The sequence below is a fragment of the Malania oleifera genome, chromosome 6, assembly GCF_029873635.1.
Source record: "Malania oleifera isolate guangnan ecotype guangnan chromosome 6, ASM2987363v1, whole genome shotgun sequence".
NCBI lineage: Eukaryota > Viridiplantae > Streptophyta > Magnoliopsida > Santalales > Ximeniaceae > Malania > Malania oleifera.
Genome location: NC_080422.1, coordinates 4519395 through 4545780, shown reverse-complemented (window position 1 = coordinate 4545780; position 26386 = coordinate 4519395). Strand labels below are relative to the sequence as shown.

Here is a 26386-nt window from a genome sequence, read left to right as displayed (position 1 = left end):
ACGAATCAAATTATTACTTTTTGAATTTATCAAACTCTTTTACAACTCTAGTTACTAACAATGACTTCATTTTCTATTGGCCGATATATTAGATCTCAAGAATTTCTACTAATTAAGTTGCTATTTTTGTTAAATAATTTTTTTATAACTCCTATCTTTAAACTAATTATTTTAAAAATGTAGCGTAAATTATTATTAGTGATGCATTTTGCCAATGAGTTGGATCTCAATCATCTCTACTAATTAAATTGTTACTTTCGATAAAAGTTGGGTGGATTTCTCCTTTTGCTCCTCAGCATATATGGAGTATTAGTTGCCATTTCTAGCTATTGTTCATCTCCTAAGAACAAATTCTTGCGCGTTACTTACCCGTCCGCCACTAGAAACATCACTTCTCGTTCGACTTGCATTTGTTAAGCATGTCGCCGGCAAACAATTTTTTCTTTTTTTACAACTCATATATTAAAACTTTATTCTTTAAAAAATGTAGGGTAAATAATAATTGGGCGATGGATTTTGCCAAAGGAAAAAAGGGATTATAAGTAAATAATAGACTTCCAAATCAGTGTAATAATAATTTATTATGCCAAAAATAATCTGGTTCGCAGGCAAGAAAAAATGTAATTGTCCCATTATTATGCTAAAAAATAACCTAATTATTAGGCAAGAAAAAAGATGCAATTGTCGGAATTGCCCAAGTTTGTGCGGATTGACAGTTAACACAACATTAAAATTAAATGACAATAATAAACGTAATTACCGAACAAAGCTCAGTTCATATGGCACAAATTGGTTTCCGCCGGAGTTGGAGGTGACTAGCCACGAAGTCCATTAGAAAGTAGGAACACCGCCTCCTCCGTCTCCTTCCCAAACATCCACATGTGGCGCAAACTCCCCCACCACCAACACAGAGGAGAGAGACGGGGGGAGAGAGAGAGGGAGACAGACAGAGAGAGCTCCCGTCTCCTTGATGAAAGGGTGAGATTGTCCCAACACTTGTGTACGGATGAGATATGAGGAAACCTCGAAATGGGTTCGGAAGCCTGAAATGCCGTAGCAGCAAAACCAGCAAGCACAGAAGAAGGAACGGCGAAGAAGACGACAACCGCAACAAGAGCAGAGGACGAAATAGCTTTGGGGAGCTTTCTTTGTCTTTGATTTTCCCGCTTTGGTGTTTTGTCTTCTTGGCTCACTCTACGCTTGGCTGCAGGCACGGTGATGAAGGTTGGGTTTTCCTTTCGTACCCATCTGCAATTTTTGCGCGTTCTCGAGACCCATTTCTCTTTTTCTCTTGGTCGTTGCCGGTTGATGTTCTTTTGATTTTTTTTTTCCTGTTCTAATTTATGAGATTTTGGTATTTTTTCTTTTTTATTCGAAAATTTGAAACCTTATTGATTTCTATCTGCTCATACACACTTTTCCCTTTGTACAGTTTCCTAGTTTATTAGTTTTCAATTGCCATGCTTGCTTATTCTATATTCAGTAATTTCACTTTGCCATGTTTTCTACTGTAGTACTGTGTAACTCTCTCTCTTTTTTGTTGTTGTTGTCGTTATGAGTTTTTGAGACCCTGCTTTTTTAGCAACGGAGACAGATACTGTTAAGCTGAGGAGTAGTAGTGAGAATAATATGGCATCGATAGAGTAAGAGCATGTTTTTGGTTTTTCTTTTTAAAAAATTGATCATTGCATATTGGCATACGAATATAATTTTTCTTCTTCGTATAATTTCTGTCCTGATAACAGGAGCATGCCTTACCTTAGTGTTTTCAATAATAATGCTAGTGATTGGTGTCTGGGTATTCATGTGGGGCAAATGGAAGCCATAAATATACAAATGGGATGATGTTTGAGTTTAATCTTTTCTATGATGTGTAATGAGTCCACCATTCATAATCTTTGCTCTGCAGATTCTAAATACGCAGTGCAGGAAATGAGTAGATTAGAAGGAACCGTCTCGAGTGTTTTAGGTTACACTGATTTAATATGTGAAGCACGACAACCAGTTGTACAAAAGAGAAAAGAACCAGAACAATCACCAAATGGGAGAACTCTTCCTGCATATCTCAATCTCGATGAGTTCCGAAACATCACAAGGCAAGAAAAAGGTAGGGGAATGCCTACTCAGCTAGTGAACATTACCCACCGGCTTGAACCCGATGGAACAGAATACAATTATGCGTCTGCTTCTAAGGGTGCAAAAGTGGTGGCTCATAATAAGGAGGCCAAAGGAGCAAGTAATATATTAGGGAAGGATCATGACAAGTACCTGAGAAACCCTTGTTCTGTAGCAGAGAAGTTTGTTGTGATTGAGCTTGCGGAGGAAACTCTGGTTGATGCCATTAAAATTGCAAATTTTGAACATTATTCTTCAAATTTCAAGGAGATTGAATTGTCTGGCAGTCTAATTTACCCGGCTGAAACTTGGTTTTTACTGGGGAAATTTGTTGCTGCAAATGTTAAGCATGCTCAGAGCTTTAAACTGCCTGAACCCAAATGGGTGAGATACTTGAAGTTGAATTTACTTAGTCATTATGGATCAGAATTCTATTGTACACTCAGTGTTCTAGAGGTGTATGGTGTTGATGCAATTGAGCGGATGCTCGAAGATCTCATCGTAGCTTCTGAAGATTCTGTGCCCAGTAAATTATTGAAGGCTAATTCAAGCGTAATGCCTTCTCTAAATTCAGCACCTGCTCTGAATGATGGAAAAACAAATGGTGAAGTCCAAAATGGGGTTGTCACATTTGGTGAAGGGACAGAGAACATCACTGATCTGCAAAGGATCAATGTAGATGTGAAGAGTCCAGTGACTGTGAACAATATTCCTGTTCCAGTAATGGAAGTTAGACATCAGCCTAATGGCAGAGTACCCAGTGACACTGTTCTGAAGATCTTAATGCAGAAGGTGAGGTCTCTTGAGTTGAACCTATCTGTGCTGGAGGATTATCTCAAAGAGCTTAACCGGAGGCAGGCAGATATCTTTCCGGGGCTTGAAAAGGAGCTAATAAGAATTTCGTCGCTCCTAGAGAAAAGCAGAAAAGAAATGAAGGATCTCATGGAATGGAAGGAGATTGCGGTAACGTTTTTCTCCTACACTTCTTTTTTTTTCTTTCTTAAATTTTAAGGGTAGGGGAGGTTTATTATTTTAGTTTAACTCCTTCATATATTGTTCTTGTTTAGGAGAAAGGGATCACTGGCCTTGAGTCATGGAAAACTGTTGTCAGTTCTCAAGTTGATGCACTGGTCAGAGAAAATAGCATGCTAAGGTTTGGAATATACTACCTTGTCGATAAATTTTTTGTATTGCTTCCACTTCATTTAAGTTATGTTCTTTTCCAGATGATTGCTAACTTTTATTGATTCAAGTTTTCTAGGCCTTCTTCTTATAATTCTTATTCTTTTAAATATTTGGTTTGGTTGGGGCTTTTCCCTTCTTACACATCAATCTGTAGTTCTCATTTTATTCCAGTTTTTAGATGAATCCAAGACTTAAAAATTTTCTTTAAGAGACTTCAAGTTCCCTGACCATCTGTTATAAAACTGCAAGCTATGATTGTTATATAATATACTAGGTGAGGGAAAGTCTTCTTGTTGGTGTTGGTATTCTCTTATGTTGTATCTTTTCTACCAATGAGATGACCCACAAAGTCAAAGGCTGCAATTTTTGGTAGACTATGTGTGCCCAAATAAAATGTATTCACAAATTCCCCAAGGTTTCATGCATGTGCAATTTTCCCCATTGGTTTATTTCAACACTAATTAACTTTTTTATTTGGATAATTTTTGTTAATGGACAGTGTGGCTGAAAATAAGCTAGCTACTTTGGGCACCACAGTACCCCTGCCCATGGCATTTGTAAAGTAGGCTGCTCAGGTCTTGGGTGACCGTGGAGTCATTTGGTCCCACTGGGACATAAACCAAGCACCTATGCTTCTCGAGGCACTTGTCCTACACTCCCCACAATTGGGCATCCTCACTAGTGTTCCAATTGTGTGAGATGTGTCGACACGTTCTTGGACTGGGGTCAGCTTGAAGCCTTGAACCGCCTCAATTCGGATGGCAACCGAGATAGTGGAATTGAGATTATGGGACTTTACATGTCCAAAGAATTGCCACTAACTTGGTATTTCCTTAGTGCAGTTCGATCACCTAATTACTACTTGTTTCTCAGTCTCTAAGTTAAACCTAGGTCAGGAATTGTCTTGTTCTGCGAGGGGAAGGTATCAACACCCCCTACACAATGTCTTAATGAACGGTATTTGGTTAGTCCATGATTACCTTTTTAATCTAATCAATCAAGACTCAAGACTCTTCCATGCTTATTCAATTTACTAGCCTTTTAATATTGAGTAGTCCCACTGTTGCAGAGGCTATTCTCCCATCTAGAATTCCAAAAGGATGTTGTTGCCCCACTCTTGGATTTTGTCATCAGGTTAATTTTCGTACAACAAACACCTTTTTTTGGGTTTTCACAGCAACAATCACAAGCAATATTGATGACAATTTAACACAAAATTAAACACATGCTAGCATTTCATGACATATATATATAATAAACATACTTACACATACCTTTAAACATATATAAACTCACACACGCTCACCTTCACATATATACATAATTATTCATGCATTATTTCATGTTCTATACATGTATGTGAACTTACACATATATGCATGTACCATTCACACATTCCTGCATCTATTCATACATGCACACCCATTACCAAATGCACACACACTCACATATGCATGCATCTATACTCTCACCTATCCACATATTTACTTAGGCATGCATATACTCATGCATATGTGCATACACATTCACACATACATGTACACATCCGCATCATGCATGTTCCAACACATTAATGTCACATTCATACTTATCCACATGCACATATAGTCACAAATGCACACATGCTAATGCCTTAAGCACTCATGCAAACTCTAGACACTAGTGGAACCTTGTGCATAAAAATACACTCTTATGCTCTCACATGTATGTTACTAATCCCTTGCATGCATGTAAACGCACATGCAAATACATTCATACCCATTCATGCACATGCTTCTATATGCATGCGTTCTTTCCACCATCCATGCATGGACATGCACCTACACATACACATTTGCACATGCATCACTTTATTCTACCAACACATCTTCCATGCCTACATATAAACATGCATACAAATATGCACAACATTCATACATATTCATGCACAAACATTCATGCACATGTATTCATATGCACTCACATTCTTATGTATATAACCTACACTTTCATGCTCTCACTTGCATACACATGCACTCATGCATATTCCACATATGAAACAAACACATGCATAGATACTCTTAAGTAACATATTACTACATCTACATATGTGCAAATACATTCATGTTCTTCTTTCTACCATTTGCATATTCATATGCATGTACATACACATACACACACAATTATACGCAAGCACACATGCATTGTGTCATGGTCCGACTATTTTCACATCATTGTGAAGGGCCGTGCGACACTAGCTAAAGCACTCTTGTTTAACCAGTCAGCCTATCGTTTACCAACATTCATCCATGAAATACTTTCATTAGCATTTAATCAAATGGCAGCGGAAACAGTAAGCATTCATGAAAGCAGTGGCAAGTAAGTAATAAACATTGAATCTACGAAATTCATTAACAACACTTCCGTTGACATCGTGTGTTTAGCAAGGGAGGCAAGTAGGCTAAACGCGTTGACAATAGCTAGTGAGTTTTATAATGACTGATGAACACTCACCCTCCCCTAAAGAGGTTTTTATGTAATTATCATCCTGACACTAGGAAACATCAAAGCGACCGAGGAGTCATACTGCCTTATTTGGCATACAAAGACTCTACAAGCAGAAAATAAACCTACACTACTATTTACATGATGGAAACTCATCCCAAGCACACCAGATAAGCGGTCTGTGGCGCCCCGATTTTTTTGTACAATTTTTTTTTTCAATCAATAATAAATAAATATTCATTCATAAATCGGCCACGTCATCAATCCTACTATCATTCGTACGACTTGACCCGCATTGTGTACCGAGTAAAAAGTCATTTTATTTATAAAACCTAACAGCGAAAGACAGTGTATTTATATCATTCAGAATACAATACCTAAAGTATCTACATACACACATATGCATCATTATCACAAACTCAAAAACTACTCAACACTAGGGGAATGACACCTCCCTTAGTCCAGAAACTCACCCTGTGTATCAGGGTCTCAGCTCCCAATGGTCACGGAGCTCTATCGCCTGATCTATCCCTATTTCCTGAAAAATTTAGATAATTTGGGTGAGACACATCTCAGTAAGAAGGAATAAATTATTTACAGTGTGTGGCCATATAGGAATAATTATAATACACTTTACTTTTCAAAATAACATTTCATCTGAGAAAATACACTGGCAAATATATTCTCATAGTCATATAGATATACAACACAAGTTTTTATAAGTTTTAAAATCATTTCTCAAAATCAATCATTGCAACGCATTTTTACCTGCGAAGTTCTTGAGAATAGGGAAGATTACCCGCCTATACAGGTAGTTTTCCTCTGCCCTAGCACGTTATGCAGCCGGGTATGACCACATTTGATACCTATTAGGGCACTCACCTTACCCAGTAAGCCCTCAGGCGGAGAGTTTCACTTTACCTCAATTATTTATATTATTAACTTACACGATTCCATTTCTCAATTTTATCATTTTTTATTTCTCAATTTCCATTCTTTCTTTCATTTCTCATTTTAGCCAATTTTATCATTCTTTCACTTTCCATTTTCATTTTACTTTTTGGCTCATGAGTATCCTTGGTATCAAATACCAACATCGCGTCTGTAACTCATGGCCACCCTGAGAATCTTTCTATCCACGCCATGCTTCCCCCCATGGTCAAGGTTGTGCGGCCCGAAGGCTGGATCTAACCGCGGTTGGCCGATCCGGTTAGATCAAATATCATATCACATATCGCGTCTGTAGTACGACTGACCGTCCTATAACCCTGATCCGGAGCCTATAACCCTGATCCGGACTTAGGGGGCCCAACAACCCTACAAAATGGCTCAGTCGACTGTCACGCCACACGCTCCAAGAGTCCGTGTGGTTGCACTAACACCACTAGCAACGGTACCGTGCTCAATATCATAACCATCTATCAGAGTTCATTACTACGTACCCGCATTCATTATGCGATATTGGTATTTCATCAATCATATTCCAGTATATCACAATTCAGTTCAATATAAATATTCTCATCGTTTTCTGTGCACATTTCATCATCTCGTAATAACATATATCATATTTCACGTATTTTTCACTTTTTCCCCAAAATACTCATATCAATAATTTGTACAAACTCATTTCTCATGCAAATAATTTCCACTCACAAATAAATACCACATTTCATTATTTTTCAATATCATAAATTTACAAAATCTCATCTTTCAGGCAAAACATTTCTACTCACATATAAATACCGTATTTCATTATTTTTCACTAATCACATCAATAATTCTCATTTCAATATTTTCTTAAAAATTACTCATCGTTATATTTCACACTCTAAAATATCACAATTTAAAATTATTCAAATGCCATACAATTTATCTGATATTTATATTGTAATAATTTCCAGACAAAATACCATAAGCACATTTTCACATTTCAATTTAAACAGTAATTCTAAAAACACTGCTATAATTTATTCCCTTTACTTGGCTTACTGAGAGACTCGTTAACACCCAGATTCTACGCCCTTGGCGACCGAAATTCAACTCCTGAAATTTGCATTTTTCCCAAATTAATTAACTAATTTCCCCCAAAATAATACTCAACTAACTTTCCCTAAACTCCATATGCCCCAAATTATCATTTAAACTATTATTTAACACTCCCACTTAATTTTTTGAATTTTGCCTGCGGGTTCCAAAATTACATCCGCGACGCTCACCCGGACCCTAAATTCTAGAAATCCTACTTCAACTTCAGATGCTCAACATTTTAACATTTTTAAATTAATCCTAATTAATTAAAATTAAGCCCCTTAATAACCCCCGTACCCCAAATTTGGGGTTTTGCCCACGATGACCCCATGAGAATTTCGCCTTACTAGACTTGTAGAGAATCATCCCTAGATTCTCGTGGTGGTGTCCGTTCGTCGATTGCGCTTATAATTTGCAAGAAATTAAAGAAAAAGAGGAAATTGACTTACCCTAAGAGATACACCTACGTCGCTCCTACTACCGATCTGCTCCGGTAGAAATGACGGCAGCGGAGAATGGAGTCCAGCGGTATCTTCCTATTTTTGATCGGACGAAAATCCGTCACGAAATCGAGGAGAGAGGGAGAGAGAACGAGAGGAGAGTGAGAGAATTCAAAGAGAGAGAGAGAGAGAGAGAGAGAGAGAGAACGCAGGAAGCCTGCGCAGAAGAATGAAAAAAAAAGACAGAAAGGGGAGGGGGGTTGTAGATGCCTCCTGAAGCTTCTCAAGCTTCAGGAGGATGGTTTAATAATAATAATAATAATATATTTAATTAATATTAATAATAATATATTTATTAATAAAAAAATAAAAATGAATTTTAATTATTTTTTTTAAATTCGATTAATTAATTATTTTTTTGGGAATCACTCCACTAATCTTCTATATCCCTTTTTGGGATTGTTACACGGTCACAAGCAAGCATAATGTCCTGAACAAGCTTGGCTCGTGACACATTGCCATGCATGCACTTATGTACATCTATCTACATGCATGCGTTAACACCATACACATATATACGTGTCCAAACACACAATGTTTATGCTTTAAAACGCTTAAAACACATACATTTGCACTCTACATTCATATGAACACATACACCCTATGCATTTGCCTTCAGGCATGCACATCAATACTCATACACTTGTAACATACATGCATGCATATCCATCCAAACATTCACGCATCCATGCAAGCCCAAAATCACACATATGCAAACATCCATATACAATACCATCCATGTTCATGCATGTTCTTCACAAAATTATGCAAAAGTATATGCATGTTTACATTCATATGTGCATGCATAACCTATATGTAGACACCCCAATTTTGACCAGACCACCCCAAAGAGGCCTGGTATAATAAAACTGATCTTAAGTCTCATCAAACCCCAATGTTTTAGTTTAGATAGGAGTCCCGGTCATCTTTAATTAAGTTTTCGTCAAAATTTGAGTCTTTCCTATAGGGTAGGATCAAATAGGCTCCGAGTACCCCGTAATCGAGTCCTTTTGTTTTAATTAGATAAGCTCTCTAAAAATTTCAAAGGAATTTTGGGTTGAAACTAAGATTTGTCATGAGTCCTTGATCTTCCTTTTAAGTCTTCAAGTCATAGTTGTTAATTCATCAAGTCCCTTTGGTTTTAGTATAGTTTTGTTCATTTGCAAAATCAATTTCTAATTTCTGAAAAAAATTAAGTCCTATATTAATCAACCCCTATTAGGTTAGGTTTCTTTAATCATTGGTAAGATTCAAGATGAGTACTGTAATTGAACATTCTCAGAACTTGGAGTTTTATCAAGATAAAAGGAAAAAGTCATTCAAACCTTTAAATTGAGTCTTGGGGTTTAAGTTGAGTTCTCCTAATTTGAGTTTTAAATCTAAGCCCAGGTACTGTTCATCGTCTTGTTCCGTAAATTCACCTCTTTTTATCAAGTTTCCTATATAGGTTTGGGAGTCACCTAAATTTTCGAGTTCAAAACTTTAAATTTGAAAATTTGATTTCGAGCCTATTAATTTTAAAGCTGGGCTATTTGCTTTTCTTTGGAATAAAAGTCATGTTTTATTGATTGTGGGCTCCCTGTGTCAAAATTGGTCAAAATCACATCTATTGCTTCTTAAGCAGGGAAGTCAAAATTGGTCAACTTTAAAGTCACAGTTAGTGCTTCTCAAACAAGGAAGTCAAATTTGGTCAAACTTTCAGGGTCAAAATTGAAAAGTCGCATGCACTTTATTAAGGGGGTGGGGGGGGGGGGGGGGGGGGGCACGTGCAGTAGATGTACACGCAAGAGTGTTACAATGAGAGGGCTAATATGACATACATGCAGGAAAATGCAAGTGTACAAAATGAGGTTGCAGTACACAATCAGGTGGGGGTACATCAGTATACAAAAACAAATAAAAAAATACAAAAATACAAAAAATAGAAACAAAAAAGATGCCAAGGCCTCCTATCCCAGCATGCCATCTGGACCTCTTGGTTCACCTGCGCACGAAAAAGAGCAACAAAACAGGCAATTAGCAACAGAAATTCAAAAAATAAAAGGAAATAATTTCATGGGAATAAAATATTCCCCACCAGCGCAGGGAATAAGTTGGGGAAATTGGTTAGTGGGGTATTTTTGGCGCCAATTGAACTCCTTAGACTCCCTATAATTAGGGAGTCTCACTGTAGCAAAGGGACACCCACGGAGAGCACAAAAGCACTTTGCAAAAATTGAGAGAAAAGAGGGCAATTGAGAGAAGCAAGGAAGCTCTGCGAGAAATTGCAGAATTCAAAGAGGAATAGTGAAACTCTGCTGAATTGCAGAGCCGGGAAGGAGAAGAGGAGCTTTGCACTAGAACGTGCAGAGAACAGAAAGAAGCCCTACAGAAAAAGGAGGAACTCAGAAGAATTGCAGAGAGCTGAGGACCATAGATAGACACCCGGACAGATTCAGAGCAGGGAAAAGAAGAAAGGAGGGGTGGAAAGAAAAGGGTGAGAGTGCAGAACTCTCACTTTCATTTTGTTCAATTCATATAAATTGTGTGTGAGTTTAAGTGCAGGTATCCCCTGGAAGTTTCAGGTTCTCATCTGAACCTAAATTCAGGTTCCCTAAGGTTTAGACCCGAACCTAATTTGAACCCCCCTGGACCTGAGCTTTGTTTTGAACCCCCGAATCAGGTCTTAAACCCGAACTCTGTCTTGACCCAAAGCTCAAACCCAAACCAAATTGTAGCCCACCCGGAAGCCTCAGTGTGTTCAGAAGAGAAACAAACTCGTTTTCAAACCCCTTTTGGAATCATGCTGGCCCATTTTAAAGTGCAAATTCAAACCCTTTTGTTTTAAAATTGGAACCGGGCCGCCCATTTTAAAATTCAAATTCAAACTCCTTTGTTTTAAAATATGATTGGGCCGAGCCCACTTGCTTTTAAGATTGAGGCCCATTTTCTTTTTAAAACCCCCAAGCCGACTTCCAAATTTTAAAAGCCAGTCCATTATCTCTATCTTTAAACCCTTAGCCCAACCTGTTTTGAAACTACCCCAGAAGCCCTTTTGAAGCTTTTAACCCAGCCCATTTTCAAAATTTTAAAACGAAGCCCATCTTCTTTAAATAACTCGGACCAGCTAGCCCATTTTTAAACCCCAACTGGCCCATCTGTTTCCTAAAAGTTAATCCAGACAGCCCATTATAAAACCCACACGCCTAGACCCACCACGTGTTGCAATAACACGTGTCTTAGCCCACTCGAGCTTAACCGAGTTCACATGCCCCCATGGGTTGACTCGCGCGAGTCAACCCAGGTGTAACCCACTGGGTTGAAGACGAGTTGACTCGTCTTCAACTGGAGACCCGAGACCAAACCCTACCTCTCACAACCCTAGGACCAAAATCCACACAAACTAGAATCATCACAACCATCACAAACAAGCATCCAATCAACATTGCACACACACCCCTCAAAATCTCAAACAAAGAAATAAGAAATAAATAAAAGTCAAACAGAAAGGGAAGAAGGAACTCATCTGGTTCGAAACATTTTTGGAATCGAAAAGACCCTCTTGAGTATCCCCTCGGGTTCGCCATTGTGCCACTTGGTTATTCCAAGTTGATTCAGATCAAACTCGAAGAGGAGGTGTCCTTGAAGGTTAGGGATTATGTTTTAGGGAATATTGAGAGACTTAAGGGATTCTCTTTAAAGGTTCAAGATGAGAAAATAAGAATAGAGTAAGCAAGAGAAGAGATTTACAGAGGGGCTAGGGCTTCCAAACTGAGATAAAGGGAATTGAAAGTTTGAGAGAGCAGAAGGGCGTCGGATTTTAGGGCTTGTTAGAAGTCTGTGATGTCGAAGAAAGAGATGGTTTGGAGATGTCTCTGGTTGTGGCCGTTTGAACAAGCAGGAGAGAGAGAGAAGAAGGATTGAGGGAGAAGAAGAGTTGCAGGCTAGGGTTTCATAGGAGGTGAGAGGCAGAGAGGGGTGAGAGACAGAGAGAGGCTAAGGAGGTGACGAGCACTGGTGAGTTGTAGAGGGGGTTAGACTAGGGTTTGTAGGAGATAGAGGAGGAAGAAGAAGAGAGTGGAGAGAAGGGGAATTGAAAGCTTGTGAGGAAAATGAAAAAATGAAACAGAACAAAAAATGAGGGTTTAAGTATCTGTGGCTTCCGAACCATAGGATCTCACCACGTGGTGCGTTCATGCCCATCCGATCGAAAAGCCACGTGTCACCCTCGAAGCCACACGATCACCATTTCCCTATAAACGCTCCAGATGAAGCCACATTGACGACAGATTCACCACCATTCGATCTGGATCAGCTTGAATGGCTACGATTTCGTCAACGTCAGCATCTCTGACGTGTTCAATTGCTACTGTTTGATCTGGATCAGTTTGGACGACCTTGATTTCATAGACGTTGGCATCTCTGACACGTTCAATTGTCGCCGTTCGATCCCTGCGGAGCGTCAACGGTCCTGATCATCTGCGTCAGAAGCATTAATCACGACTTGCCCCTCCGAGCAACACGTGGCGAGCTTGTCACGCCCGTGATCAATGCTGGGAGGCACTTCTTCTCCCTGCCGTTGGATCTCCAACCTCCACTAACGGTTGAGATCACGCACGACAGTTTCCATAATGATGCCCGCACGTGCTTCCGCTCCGAGGCGACGTGTGGCAGCCCTGTCTCCCTCACATTTATGCACACAGACACATGTGGGCTTTCTCCTCAGCCATTGGATCATCACTCAGTAGACGACTTGGATCAAGCCATCCCATGGATTCGTGCCACCATGACTTGCCCCACTCACCATGCAACACACGTCCTGGTCCTGACCAGGACCTTAAACCGGTCTCCCTCGGACCGGTCAAAGTTTGACCGGTCTTCCCCTTGAATTGGTTTCACCTGGTTCTTCTCTTTTTAACATTTTTATTTTGATTTTGAATTTCAAACAATTCATAAAACTCACAAAAAAAATCATAAAAAATTCTGAAAAATTCCTAAAATCAAGAAAAATACAAAAAATTCAGAAAAATTCTAAAAATGCTCGACTTGATTTTCGTTTTTTTTTGCTTAATTACCTTTTTGTTATTTCAAAATTTTTGGGGAAAAGTATGAGGAAGATTGTTATAAAAATTCAGGAAAATCACAAAAAAATACAAAAAATATTTTTGAATTGTAAAACTTACCTTTTCATCCTCAAGTAAATTCCAAACCTCCTGTGATATTATTTTTCACTTAGAAAATTCTATAAAAATTTTAAAAAACCCCGGGAGTGTATTTTATACCCGATGATTTAAAAGTGAGGCTTGAGCTCTTCGGAGTACGGAATGCCCCAGTTTTGAGAGAATATCTATATAATATTTTATTTTGTACATTTTCTTCACACTTTTTAGGGAGTAAAAATAAGAAGACTTATTAGATTTATTTTGGGACAATTTTTGATTAATTAGGTGCTGTTTGTAAGAACGGGCGTGTAGGGGGTGCTAATACCTTCCTCTCGTGTAACCGAACTCTCGAGCCCGACTCTGGTAATGCAGACCGATTCTACTTTTAATTGGGTAGTAATTAAGTGTTCTAACCACACTTTAAAAGGTTAGTCATCACACTTTGTTTTTCATGAAAATCACATTTTTAAAACCACACACTTCATTTCATTTCAAATCATTTTTGAGTCGTCCCAAGTTCGCGTCTGAGAACATCGCGACACTATACTATCATTCAAAAAAATGCACTCACATGAACCCACTCTCACATGAATGCATTCACATCCTGATACATACTACCCACTGACATACCCATACTCTTGCACTCCCATATCCCAATTTCAAAGAACCCATGGGAAGTAGGGGTGGCAAAATGGGTTCGCGGGTAGGCTCCAAGCGGGCCCGTAAACAGGCCGGGTAAAAAATGGTCTGGGTCATAAACGGGTCGATGTTAAACGAGTCATACACATGCCAACCCCAACTCGCCCATTTATTAAACGGGTGGGTCACGGGTTACCAGTTCAAAAAATATAATTTATTTATTTTAAAATTTAACCTATATCCCAAGTGCCGTAATTAATGCAATACCCTCTTTTGATCTCTTTTTTTTTTTAATTGACAGCCATGGTGCCTGAAAAGTGGCCAAAAGGCAAAAGTTGCCTTTAGGTTCTACACCCACTGCAGATCTCTCCCTCTCTCTCTCTCTCTTGCGCGCGAGCGCGCGAATGGTAGGTCTACGTCTCTGGATCGTGAGGGAGCTTGATCCGTGAGGGAGCTTGAATGCTTGATTCGAGTGTGGAGTGGAGAGTGGAGAGTGGAGACTTTGGTTTGTGGAGCTGGGGCCTGACGCTTGTGGAGGAGACAAGGACTCTAACTCAAGGATGAGCAGTGGATCGCAGATTTGTAGGCGTAGCAGGAGGCAGCCAGAGTGGAGAGCGGAGACTTTGGTCTATTGGTCTATGTGGGGGGATGGTGGATGGTTGCCAGGTGCTTGCCACTTGCCACTGCTAAATTAAGCTTCAGAGCATTGGGGTGGGGCATGGACCCTCACCCTATGTGGTTGATTGACTTCTTGCATTATTTTTTATGACGAGCGTCATTATTTGGAATTTTTCTTTCTACGAATTAACAATTGAACAAGCCTATCCCAGTAGGAGTTGCTTATTAATTACTACTGTATGTATAGTAGTACATAGTGTAGAGTACAGCAGGGGTCCTTGACTCCCTGTCCATTTGTGGAGGCCGGAGAGAGAGAGAGAGAGAGTAGGAGATGTGTGTTTGTGTGTGTGAATATTGTTACATAGTTGGGGGTTGGGTACTTGCATAGATGCAGTGGCAGCTGGACAATAACACATCGAAGAGGGCGACGGATTGATTTGACACACTAAAAGAGAGAGAGAGAGAGATGAGGATGAAAGGCAGGGCATTTTGATTTTATTGACTAGAGACAGAGAATTTGGAGATGCCTGCAGCTGCAAAAGAAACGAAGCAAATTGGAAAGCAAAAATAAAAATAGTAGCAGTTGGGTAGGGTTTGCGGTTAGTGGGTGGTCTATATATATACAGGAGGTAAATAAACGGGTCACCCGACGGGTGACTCGGCCCGAACCCGTTTTGACACGTTTATAAACGGGCAGGTCACGGGTTGACCCGTTTATAAACAGGTTGACTTCCCCAAACCCGAACCTGTTTTAAATGGGTGGGGTCACGGGTGACCTGACGGTTCATGACCTGTTTTGCCACCCCTAATGGGAAGCAATAGGAAACTATACATGAACAGGGAGCAAAAACGTTTGGAATGCTCTGTTAATTATGATAAGTCGGGAGTTTGTATAGACTTGGTGGAGGCAAGCAGCAGCCGGGGTTGCATGGTTAAATTATGTATAGGAAAATCATCTCTTGGAATGTGAGAAGGCTAAATGACAAATCCAAAAGAAGTGTAATAAGGCTCTTTCTCAAGGATTGAAGGAGTGACATTGTTTGCTTGCAGGAGACGAAAGAGGAAAATATGGTACTTCTTCTTGTTAGACATCTCTAGGGACGGCCTAAGGATGGGTTTCCCTTGGTGCTGTGGGTAACGCTGGATGCATCCTTGTTATGTGGAATCTCAAAAGTGTTGGAGTTGCTAGATCATTCCATCAACTCCTTTTTGGTCTCGTGTCTGCTCAAGTGAAGGACCCCTTAGACATCCTTTTTGGGCAGAGCTCTTGGAATTAAAAGTAGTTGGGACATTCCTTGGGTTGTTGGTGGGTATTCCTACGTGGTGCTTTTTCCCCATGAAAGAAGTGGAGGTGGAGTGGAGAGAAGTTGCATAAGGGAGTTTTTGGACTTTATTAATGCGAATGCCCTCATAGATCTTTTGCTTATAAGGGGAACATTTACTTAGTCCAACAATAGTGAGACACCCTCTTTCTCTAGGATTGATGGATTTCTTACCTTTGCAGATTATGACATTCACTATTCCAAAGCCACTCAGAGGGGGCCCACATTGGGTCATTTCCCTATTCTTATTGACACGGGAAGTGTCAAAAGAGGGCCAACCCCTTTTTGCTTTGAGAATATGTGGTTAAAGCACAACGGTTTTAGAGACTTCATAAAGAACTGGTGGCCCTCGTTTCAGGTCAAGGGGAATGCTAGCTTTGTGCTAGCTTCATAATTTAAGGGGTTGAAAGAAAAGTTCAAGGTGTGCAACAAGAGTACCTTTGGAAATATTCAAGCAAAAAAGACCACCATTCTTAATGACATCAAGGATCTTGATGAGCAGGAGATGGGTCAAGGGCTTAGTATCAAAGGAACGACAAAAAGGGGGTCGTTGAAGGAGTTTTTGAAGATCATCAGCCTTGAAAAGGTCACTTGGAGGCAAAAATCTAGAGCCTTATGGCTCAAGGAGGGAGTTGAACACTAAACTTTTCCAGCGGATTGCAAACGCTCATTGCAAGCTAAACACCATTTTGGGCATTGAAATCGGAGAGAATACCTTGGCTGAGGAAGGGGAAATCAAAAGAGACATTTGCAAGTTTTACAAGGCCTTGTATTCTAAAACTGAAAACCGAAGACCTGTTGTGGATGGAATTAGTTTTGAATCGCTTAGGCCCTCTACTGCGGAGTGGCTTGAGAGACCCTTAAGCTAGAATCCTCCAAGCCATCAAAGACTGCAATGGTGACAAAGCTCCTAGCCCTGATGGTTTCTCCTATCCTTTTTTCAGTCTAATTGAGACACTCAAATAGGACCTCATCAACACTTGTGAGCACTTCTTTAGATCAGGTAGATAGATCCGCAACATTAACACCACATTTCTTACTTTGATTCCGAAGAAATCTAGTGCTTTTAATGTCAAGGACTTTTGTCCAATCAGCTTGGTGGGGAGTATGCATAAGATTCTTGCTAAATTCTTTGCTGAAAGGATCAAAAGATCCATCTTGGAAGTTATCGGGCAGCATCAACATGTCTTTGTTGCAGGAAAACAGATCATTGATGCAGCCGTCATTGCTAATAAGGTGGTGAATTCCTATCAAAGAGGAAGGAGAAGCGGCATGGTGTGTAAGCTTGATATGAAGAAAGCTTTTGATCATGTCAACTGGAACTTTCTTTATCTTCTTTGAAAGATGGGTTTTGGGGAGTGATGCTGTAGTTGGATTGCCCAGTGCATAAATACTCCAAGCTTCTCAGTGCTCATAAATGGGTGCCCCTTTGACTTCTTTGACTCCTCTAGAGGCCTCATGTTGGAAAAAGCCACTGACAGTTAAGGCCTCAGAGTCAGTAGTAATGGAAGATCTTTAGAGGTCTCTCTCAATGTTTTTAAAGGCGAGGCGTTTTACCCTCTGCGAGGCAAGGCGTAAGCATTTTGGGACTGTATTTTTTTAAAATAATTAATAAATAAAAAAATTATATATATTAAAAAAATGAGAAAAATTTTAGAATAATGGAGAAAAAAATAAAAAACATAATTCTTAAGTATCATATAGGCCAATTTTAGCTAACAAACTCAAACAATGCATGTTAAAAATAAGCCATAACTTTACAAAAAGAAGAGAAAAAGCCAAATTAAAGCATCACAATGTCTCATCATCCAAGATTCTAATTTCTAATAATCTAAATCTAAATGAACAAAGTTCAGAGGGAACTATCAAGATCTTCATCAAAGTCCTCATCTTTGTCAAAATCATCTATAGTAGGAGTTCTTCCACTTATAAATTTCTCCTCTCCCACTTCAATATCATCATCTTCCTCAATTGTGACCAATGGTGGCCCCTTGTCTTCTTCTTGAGTGCCTAGATATTCAATAAGGCTATAGGTTAGGTGTTAGGAGAAATGGAGAATTATAAATTAATAGATTCAAAAATGACTATTGATATGCATGTACTCAAATTCTCACAATAATCACTAATCTTCCTTTTGCTAGGATTAGGAAGATTAGAATGCGAGCTACTAGAAGCTTGGGTTGCTTGAACATCATCTCCTTCAAAAGCTACCACGGGCAAAGCTCTAATAGCATCAACATCTAGGAAATTTTCATCATCAAACTAAGAAGTATCTTTTGGGAGGATATGTTCTTCCTTCTCCGTGGTCCATTCATCATCTGAAGCTACTCTCGGTACCAATTTTGGATCATAATTTTGTCGTCTTCTTAGAGTTGTCTCACTCAATTTGGTATACACTTCCCGTAAACTGGAGCATTCAATCTCTTGTGCTCTAATCTATTCCTCTTTTTCGTATGAATCTACAATTGATTTTAAGCCATTTAATTTTTTAGATATTAGAAGATATTTTCATATTTGAGTGAAATGATAATAACATGGAATTTGTAAGAAGTAAGAACTAAGAACTTGCCCAAATGTGCTCCAATTCCTCTCACATCCACTAGCTCAACATGTTAGGCTAAGAACACAAATAACAAACTTCGTCAATTCTGGGGTCTTTGTCCCAAAATGCTTCCACCAATCAGCTACAAAAGAAAAAACATGTTTAAGTTCCAAGGTATAAGAAGAAACAAGGATAGAGTACTACTAATTAACTAATTTTTATTGAAATATTATTTTTATCTGGCTTCCCAACATTCTGGAGTCAACAGCCACTCGACTCCCAAAATCCCCTCATGCATTATCAAACAAATACAATTGGATGTCTGCAACTAGCCTCTTCTTATATGTCAACATTCTATCCATGCATTCAAATAGTCATTTCTTCACTTCTTTACAATCAAAGGAGCTCTCCTTATAATGCAATTGGGGATTTAAATAATATCCTGCAGCATGTAAAGGGTGATGAAGTTGTGGAGTCCATCTATCATCTATTTTTCTCCAAATGGGTCAATACTTCTTGGCATTACTAGAAAAATTTGCAGCAATTTTTTCCTTCACCGAATCCATCATTTCATAGAGAAACCCCATGCATGGTATTTCCTCAAAATCAACCTCCCTTAGAACACACACAAAAGGGACAACACTCTTTATAACATAAGCCACGTGAGGCCAAAAATGTTGGTCAAATAAAACTATTGAGCGAGTCCTTATACCTTCATGCATTTTTGCATATGTAGAAGTGCACCAAATTTCCGAAGAGAACATAGATTGAAGGTCTCGCTTTTGTTTATAAATGCTCTGAAGTGTCAAAAATGCAGTAGCAAAATGCGTCATTGCAGGGTGAATGAGTTCTTTGTTGTTGGTGAAATGCTTCCTCATCATTGCAAGTACATAGGAATGATTATAAATAAATTTCACAACTCGCTTAGCCTTTAGGATTGTGCTTGCATGGATCTTCAATTTTGCAATATCCTTCAACATGAGATCCAAACAATGTGCAGTACATGGAGTCCAATAGAGCTTCTCTCTCTTTTTAATAAGTTTTTTTCTAACATTTATCATGTTCTTCGCATTATCAGTTATCACTTGCACAACATTCTCCTCACCAACTTCCTCAACCACCCCATCCATATACTTAAACATAAAATCACCATTTTTTATAGAATCGGAAACATCAATGGATTTTAAAAACCATGTACCAGCAGGACTATTCACAAGGAAATTAATCAAGACCCTTGAACACCCTTTAGTCTATCCATAAACCATGATAGAACATCCATATTCCTTCCAAGCTTTTTTGTGGTCTTTCAACATGCCATCAATGTCTTTCACTTCATCTTTAAGGATCGACGTCCTCATCTCTTGCATAGATGGAGGCTTGAAACCTGACCCGTAATTAGCAATACCATCCCACCATAACACACCAATATACGTCATCCATCAAATTAAATGGTAGAGCATTGTTGAACACACAACGGCTAACTTTCCTACTCACTTCACTTCTTTCTTCCTTCTTCCATTTTGAGTTTAGAGTGGATTGTTTGGTCTGTGAAAATTTAAACTTATCCATTGGACCTCTAGCCCTAGGATTAAGGTTAGTCCCACTATTCTGCTACTCAATATCTCCAACTAATGGAGACATAGCACTCCAAGTCCCTCCTTTTGGACCCAAAACAATAAATAATGGCTAAAAATGGATTAGAACACCACAAAAATGACAAAAATGGGCAGAGAGGGGGGGGGGGGATAAGGGTTTATATTGTCCCGTTTTTAGCATAGTGTCCAAGGTTAGCCTGGACTGAATTCAGTGCTGACTAGATGCATGAGTTATTACAATTTATTTCTAAATTTAGGCAAGGTATTAAATTTTAAAGTGCTTGATGTGATTTAGAGACATTTGTTCTTATATTTAAAACAAAAGTGACTGCTTGATTGTATATTTTATCTGTATTATGTATGGCAATTTGAAGCCAGAAAGACTGGAAAATAATGAGTTTTTAAAATTCCACGTATACCAGGCTCCATTAGCTGTTTTGAGAAAGTAGATCTTGGGAATGTTAGTGGTGAATGAGCTCTTTCATTTTTGGGATGACACCCCAAAGGAAATAAGATGAACATATCGATCTGTGTGGTCTTCTCTTATACAACTTCCCTTAATATAACCTACCAAGATTTCAATGATTGGTAAGCATTTCCATTGGCTGTTTCTGTCGCATAGTTGTTCTTTGTTGATTGAATCGAAGTTCTTTTACTAAATTATGGTATCTCTAAGTATTGGTCCTGAAGTTTTTGTTGTTGTGAAGTCAAATTTATATGGCTATATACCATCTTATGGAATATGTTTCTATTTTATTCAATTTTGAAAACAGAATCAGCTAATAAGGTCTGGTGGATATGCGTTTGTTGGATTTGTCTTCATTAGCTCTGGTATTAGGAATAAGACTTGTGATGATTCTCAATCCTTTGGCGTGATTTCTATCCTATTGAAACATCTGAGAAGAAAGGAACTGGAAAAAAATTCATTACGGTCTTAAGTCCATTGTCTATTGCAGATAAGCAAATAGATTGTACAAATGCATTTTGGTGCTTCTATATTTTATGGTTCCTCCAGAATCTCTGTTGTACATTTGCGCTGGACTATTATCCAACATTTGGGAGCTTTTGAGTTTTCTCACATTTAGCCTACTCATCATATCATATGAGCATATTTTTCTTCTTATTTCAGTTATGATTTATGAAAATTGAAAATAATGTGAAGAACTCTAGAGAACTTCACAACTCCTATTCCACATGCACGATATTTAATGCAGGAGGTTTACTCGCACCATTAAGTAATTTATTCAGTCTTAGCATTGTATTTCTCTTATTACTTCTGCTGATATTCTTTGACTTCCTCCTGAGAAATCTTTCTTCTTTGTTTCAGACTAGATGTCAATAAGGTCGTAAATGATCAAGCAAGCCTGCAAAATAAGGAGGTTGCTGTCCTGGTGTTGAGTTTTTGCTTTGCATGTGCTGCCATTTTCAAGCTAGTTTCAGATCATGTACTGACAGTTTTTGGTGCCTCTCACTCTGGTAAGGTTCAGACAAATAGGGGTTGGATTTTAATATTTCTAAGCAGCAGTATGACAATACTCATCACCTTGATCTATAGCTAAATCTCGCTGACCATTTCTGCACCAAAAAGAACAAAAAAATAAAAAATAACGAAAAAAAGAAGAAGGTACTTAGGTCAGCTGTAGAAAATCAGACATTTTTCTGGTGTTAGCCACTTTGCAATTATGGCTTCTATGTTCAAAGAAAATTGTGTTTTCAAATATGTAAATTGTCCAAATTGAGTAATTACTGTATTATTTGAATAGAGCCTCTGAATTAGATAGAGAAAAAATTTGTATGTCAGTGATTCTTTGGGAAATTGGGAAATTTTGGATGGTCTCAAATGTCATATTGTTATATTTTTTTTCCTTTCATGTTTGGTAAACAAAATTGCCAATAAGATGGGAAGAGTTTTGAAGTTTTGGGAAATAGTAATGAACAGAGGATGGTATGCAGTTCAGGTGCAGTATGATTAGACCAGATTATCTGCTTGTAGATTCATGCAGACATCTTTTTGTCGGTTTGGAAAAATTGGCCACAATGAAATTGGTAGTTGGTGAGGTTTGAGCAGTTTAATTCAGGGTAGGATAGGTTGAACTTGTCAAGACTAAAATGATGGTAAGAGCCTATGTTCATGTGACATGCTGTGAGAAGCTCCTGAACATTTTTTTTTCATGGCATTTTCTTAATTTTGATTATGCATAGTAATTTAGTGGACTCGCTAGCTATTTATGCTGGTTCGGTTCAACTTTTAACACTCGAGTAGCTGAAGTCAAATTTAAAATTTTCAATGTCACTTGCAAGTCTTAACAGGGTTTTGAGTTGAATTGAGGTTCTATGTGTTTGCTATTATGCATTGTACAAATATTTAGTGTTGCTTTTTAACCCAATTAGTCGAGTCAAGCTCTTCAATAATTTTAGGATAAATTGAGTTTGAATCATGCTTTGAGCTCAAACTGTTCGAATCTAATTGAGTTCTTTCAACTCAGATAAATCTTGTAAATCTTTGTAAATTAATCAAATTCTTGTTTGCTTAAGCTTGAAGCCAGCCAAATAGGTTAGCTCTGCTGTCTCTGCAGTGCCCAAATTGGGCAGGGTGGGGTTGGGTTTTAAGCCAACACCAAGCCCAGCTGAAGGTTTAGCAGATCTATACCAATCTAGAATTTGAAATTTCCAATCAAGCTTATGCTCTATATGCTCTTCTATAATTATTCAAGTGAAAAAGATGTATTTTCTATTTCTTATATGTGCTATACATGCACTTTTATCCTAAAATACATTATATATTTTTTATTAGAAGAATTACATAAATTTTCTCTGTGATTTGGCGCAAAACATGGTGTTTTGTGATTGCATTATTGACATTGAGCTCTCTTATGCCTTCCCAAACTATGTAAAATCACACCGATTTTAATCTTTACTAGCAAAACATACTACAAAGACCAAAAGATTCACACCATCGACAACTACTAAGCATCAAGTCTGCTCAACTCTACACAATGAATAGAATATCTTTCGACAATTAGAGGGTCGTTAAAATGACTCACCATCTCAGTTTAAGTTATTTTAGGTTTTACTGCACTAATTAACTAGCTCAATTCTCATTACTCGTATGTTAATTTTACTTATGTTGCAAGTGCCCAGCTCATATAAACTACATTTCTGTTATCTTATCTTTCCTAATTTATAATGAATGTGTTCATTTCTTAATTTATTATTTAAACTTATGTCAGCCATTTTAAGCTTTATTATTATTTCAATAAATTTTATTTTTTGGATGCATTATTTCTTGCAAGCTCATTGATGATAACATTATTGACAAGAAGAAGAAATTGATGATAAAATACTTATGGAATGATGAGGAATTATGATTGATTTAGGTCCAAGAAATTGTAGCCAAAACAATGTACAAAGGATGAGGGCAAGATCTTGTATGAGCACAATAATCTACAACTAGAAAAATTACGAAGGAGATTCTTTTTAGTTCCTTTGAATATTGGACATTGATAAACCTAAAAAGCCAAAGCACCATTATGCCCCGTAAAAGACTAGGAAAAGATGTGCAACCTTTAAATATTCTCGTATTCCTCTCAATTCAAAGGGTTTGTAAGGTAGTGAAAATTGCTACACTCCACAACACATTACCCTTTCTACTGGAGCTAGAAACGTAATGCCTGACGAGCAAGAGATCTCCCACATATCGAGATGCCATCCGAGCTTCAGCAACATAAGAAATAATTTGAAGGTAAGCAACCTTACAGTAAGAGATGTGCATTGATTTTATTGAACTCGCGGCATATCAAGCGCATGTTATGATTGAGAGACATATACCCTTCTATTTTGTAACATTTTATGCAATTCAATCCTATTCAAAATCTCAATTTAGGTAAAGGTCCAACTTTTCGAGGATCCTTAGGCTTCCAGATTATGTAGCTCCAAGGGAAATTGTTGGGAGGAGGGTTTTTTAAGATATGTGAGAACAAAGATTTTAAAGAGAACAACCCCCCGAGTATCTCCCTCCTACACTCTCTCATTCCCCTAGTAAAACATAGTGATCCAACACAAAAAGCAAGGTGGTGTGCTCATTGACCTTTCTTTTATTGAGATTCTTGAAAAGATGGAAGTTGCCTCCCTCCAAAATTAATGAAAGAGCTCATAGATGCATTGTGGAGAGAGCGAAAGAGATCTCATCCACCCACCCATCCTCCTAGAAACGAGTACTACCTTTGTTTCCTAATTTGAAATGAATGAGATGAGAAAAAAAAATCTATTTGCTGCCCAGGACACAAGCTTCTAGGGGCATGCATGAGAAATGATTCCGCTTCCTCTTCCCCTTCCCCTCCCCCCCCCCCCCCAAAAAAAAAAAAAAAAAAATGATCCAACTTATATTTATATTTTATTGTCTTCTGCTACGGGGAGTTTACTTCCAATGAAAATCTCTACGACCATTTACCAATCAGGGAGATGTTTGTGGATACCACGTTACCTGCCCCAATCTCCTTTTGGATTTGGGTCTACTAACAGCCTCCCAACTAACTAAATGCTCTCTCTTGCTCTCCCCATAACCTACCTAAAGAATTCACACAGAGTTTGTATGAATATTAATCCAATCAATGTAAATGTTTACTCAAATGATTGTTTTTGTAGATTTGTCCAACACCCATTGTTAACAAAGAATAGTAGGGTTAAGGTTTTGCAAAAATTTTGGGAAGCATAAGAAGTATGGTGTTATTATTGAAATCATATTGTATTTTTTTTTTTAGTCAATTCATAAAGGAATTTTATGTAATTTTTCCTTTTCTTGGAAAAAAAAAAAAAATCTGGAGGGGGTTGGGTAGGCATGGGTGAATGTGGGCAGAGTTTGTTAAGGTGCCCATCAACATGACCCAGCCAACACATTAGTTTAGTTGAGCTATAACTTTTGAAATCTGTCTTTAGAAAATTAGGTTGAATTTAGTTTAGTCGAATTTCTCTAAAATTAGGTTCCCATTGTAACTATTTTAGGATTAAATCTACCAACATCTTCTTTAATTCAGATGTCAATGTGGAAAATATCCTATTTTACATTTGGGAGCTTCAAGGCATCAGAGTTCAAACTTCAAATTTAAACATAGATAGATTTGCATAAATGTAATACGAAAATGACAATGTTTTGTTTAACTTTACACAAATGTCAATTTAGGGCTTGAAATTCATGATCAAGTGGGATGCAAAATCTACGTTTCTAAACATAGAATTATGTAATATTAATATTAGCATCTGTTTGAAAATATAATCTCTGTTATTTAAAAAATGCCTGTCTGTTCTCGCAATTGCTTAAAATATAACTTTTCACCTTTCAAATCTTTTTTGGGGCTTATTTTTTTATTTTTTTATGTTTCACTAAAAGACAAGTACACACACACACACACACACACACATATATATATATATATATATATATGAACTTGCATATACTTGTATACAAATATATACTCATAAATAAATATATATATATGATAGATATCTGTGCAGACAAGTAAACATGTTTGCATGTGTATATGCTCAGACACCCTAAATATACATACTTCCATATGCATAAATACATTTATAGCATGTATATAAATGTGTGTGTCCATTAATTATATTCGTTTGTGAAAACCTAATTGAGTGACTACAATGGGTGTTAATTACTTGTATTATAGTTAAAATTGTATCTTAATTGAATGACCTTTTTTGTGATAAAGGAAAACAAAGACGAAAGAAAAGGAGAAAAGCTAAACCAATTAAGCAACTGCAACAACATGCAAAAACCAGCAAGTAATTGAAGTTGCAAACACTCTGGAGGGTGATCCTAAGTGATGAGGGGCTCATCTTGAATTGCACCAATTTTGACCAATTTGTTAGGACTAGTATTTCCTTCTTAAAAGACAAGAGGAACATTAATCTCTCAATGTCTCATCAGTAATTCCTAGATACCTAGGATAAGAGTAGCCTGAGGATGTACAAGGGCATTTGACTGTTTGAGAATTCTAATTGCTTTTTTTAAGTTGGATTCTCTGTATAATGGTATTTGACCCTTTATATCATAGTTCATATACTTTTAGGGCGTGTTCATCAAACTCATTCACTTAACCTTCTTTGATTTCAAAATTTTAACTTGTGGAGGAATGTGAGAATTTTCTTGAGTTCGAATTGTGTTTTATAAACACAATTTAATAAAATTTTATGATTACTTATA

General features: G+C 37.8%; 1 protein-coding gene across 2 annotated transcripts; it reads left to right on the top strand.

Annotated features, from left to right (window-relative positions):
- The first annotated feature begins 669 nt into the window (after window positions 1-669).
- Window positions 670-26386, top strand: LOC131157012 (SUN domain-containing protein 5). Of its 2 annotated transcripts, XM_058110830.1 has the most exons (5): window positions 670-1224; window positions 1910-3078; window positions 3183-3268; window positions 21497-21645; window positions 25893-26386. In XM_058110830.1, exons 1-5 carry the CDS (start codon window positions 1014-1016, stop codon window positions 25967-25969), a joined length of 1692 nt encoding a protein of 563 aa, XP_057966813.1. In that variant the 5' UTR covers window positions 670-1013; the 3' UTR covers window positions 25970-26386. The 2 variants fall into 2 exon arrangements, with proteins under 2 accessions (XP_057966813.1, XP_057966812.1); XM_058110829.1 differs by lacking the exon at window positions 25893-26386 and having other exon boundaries at window positions 21497-21969.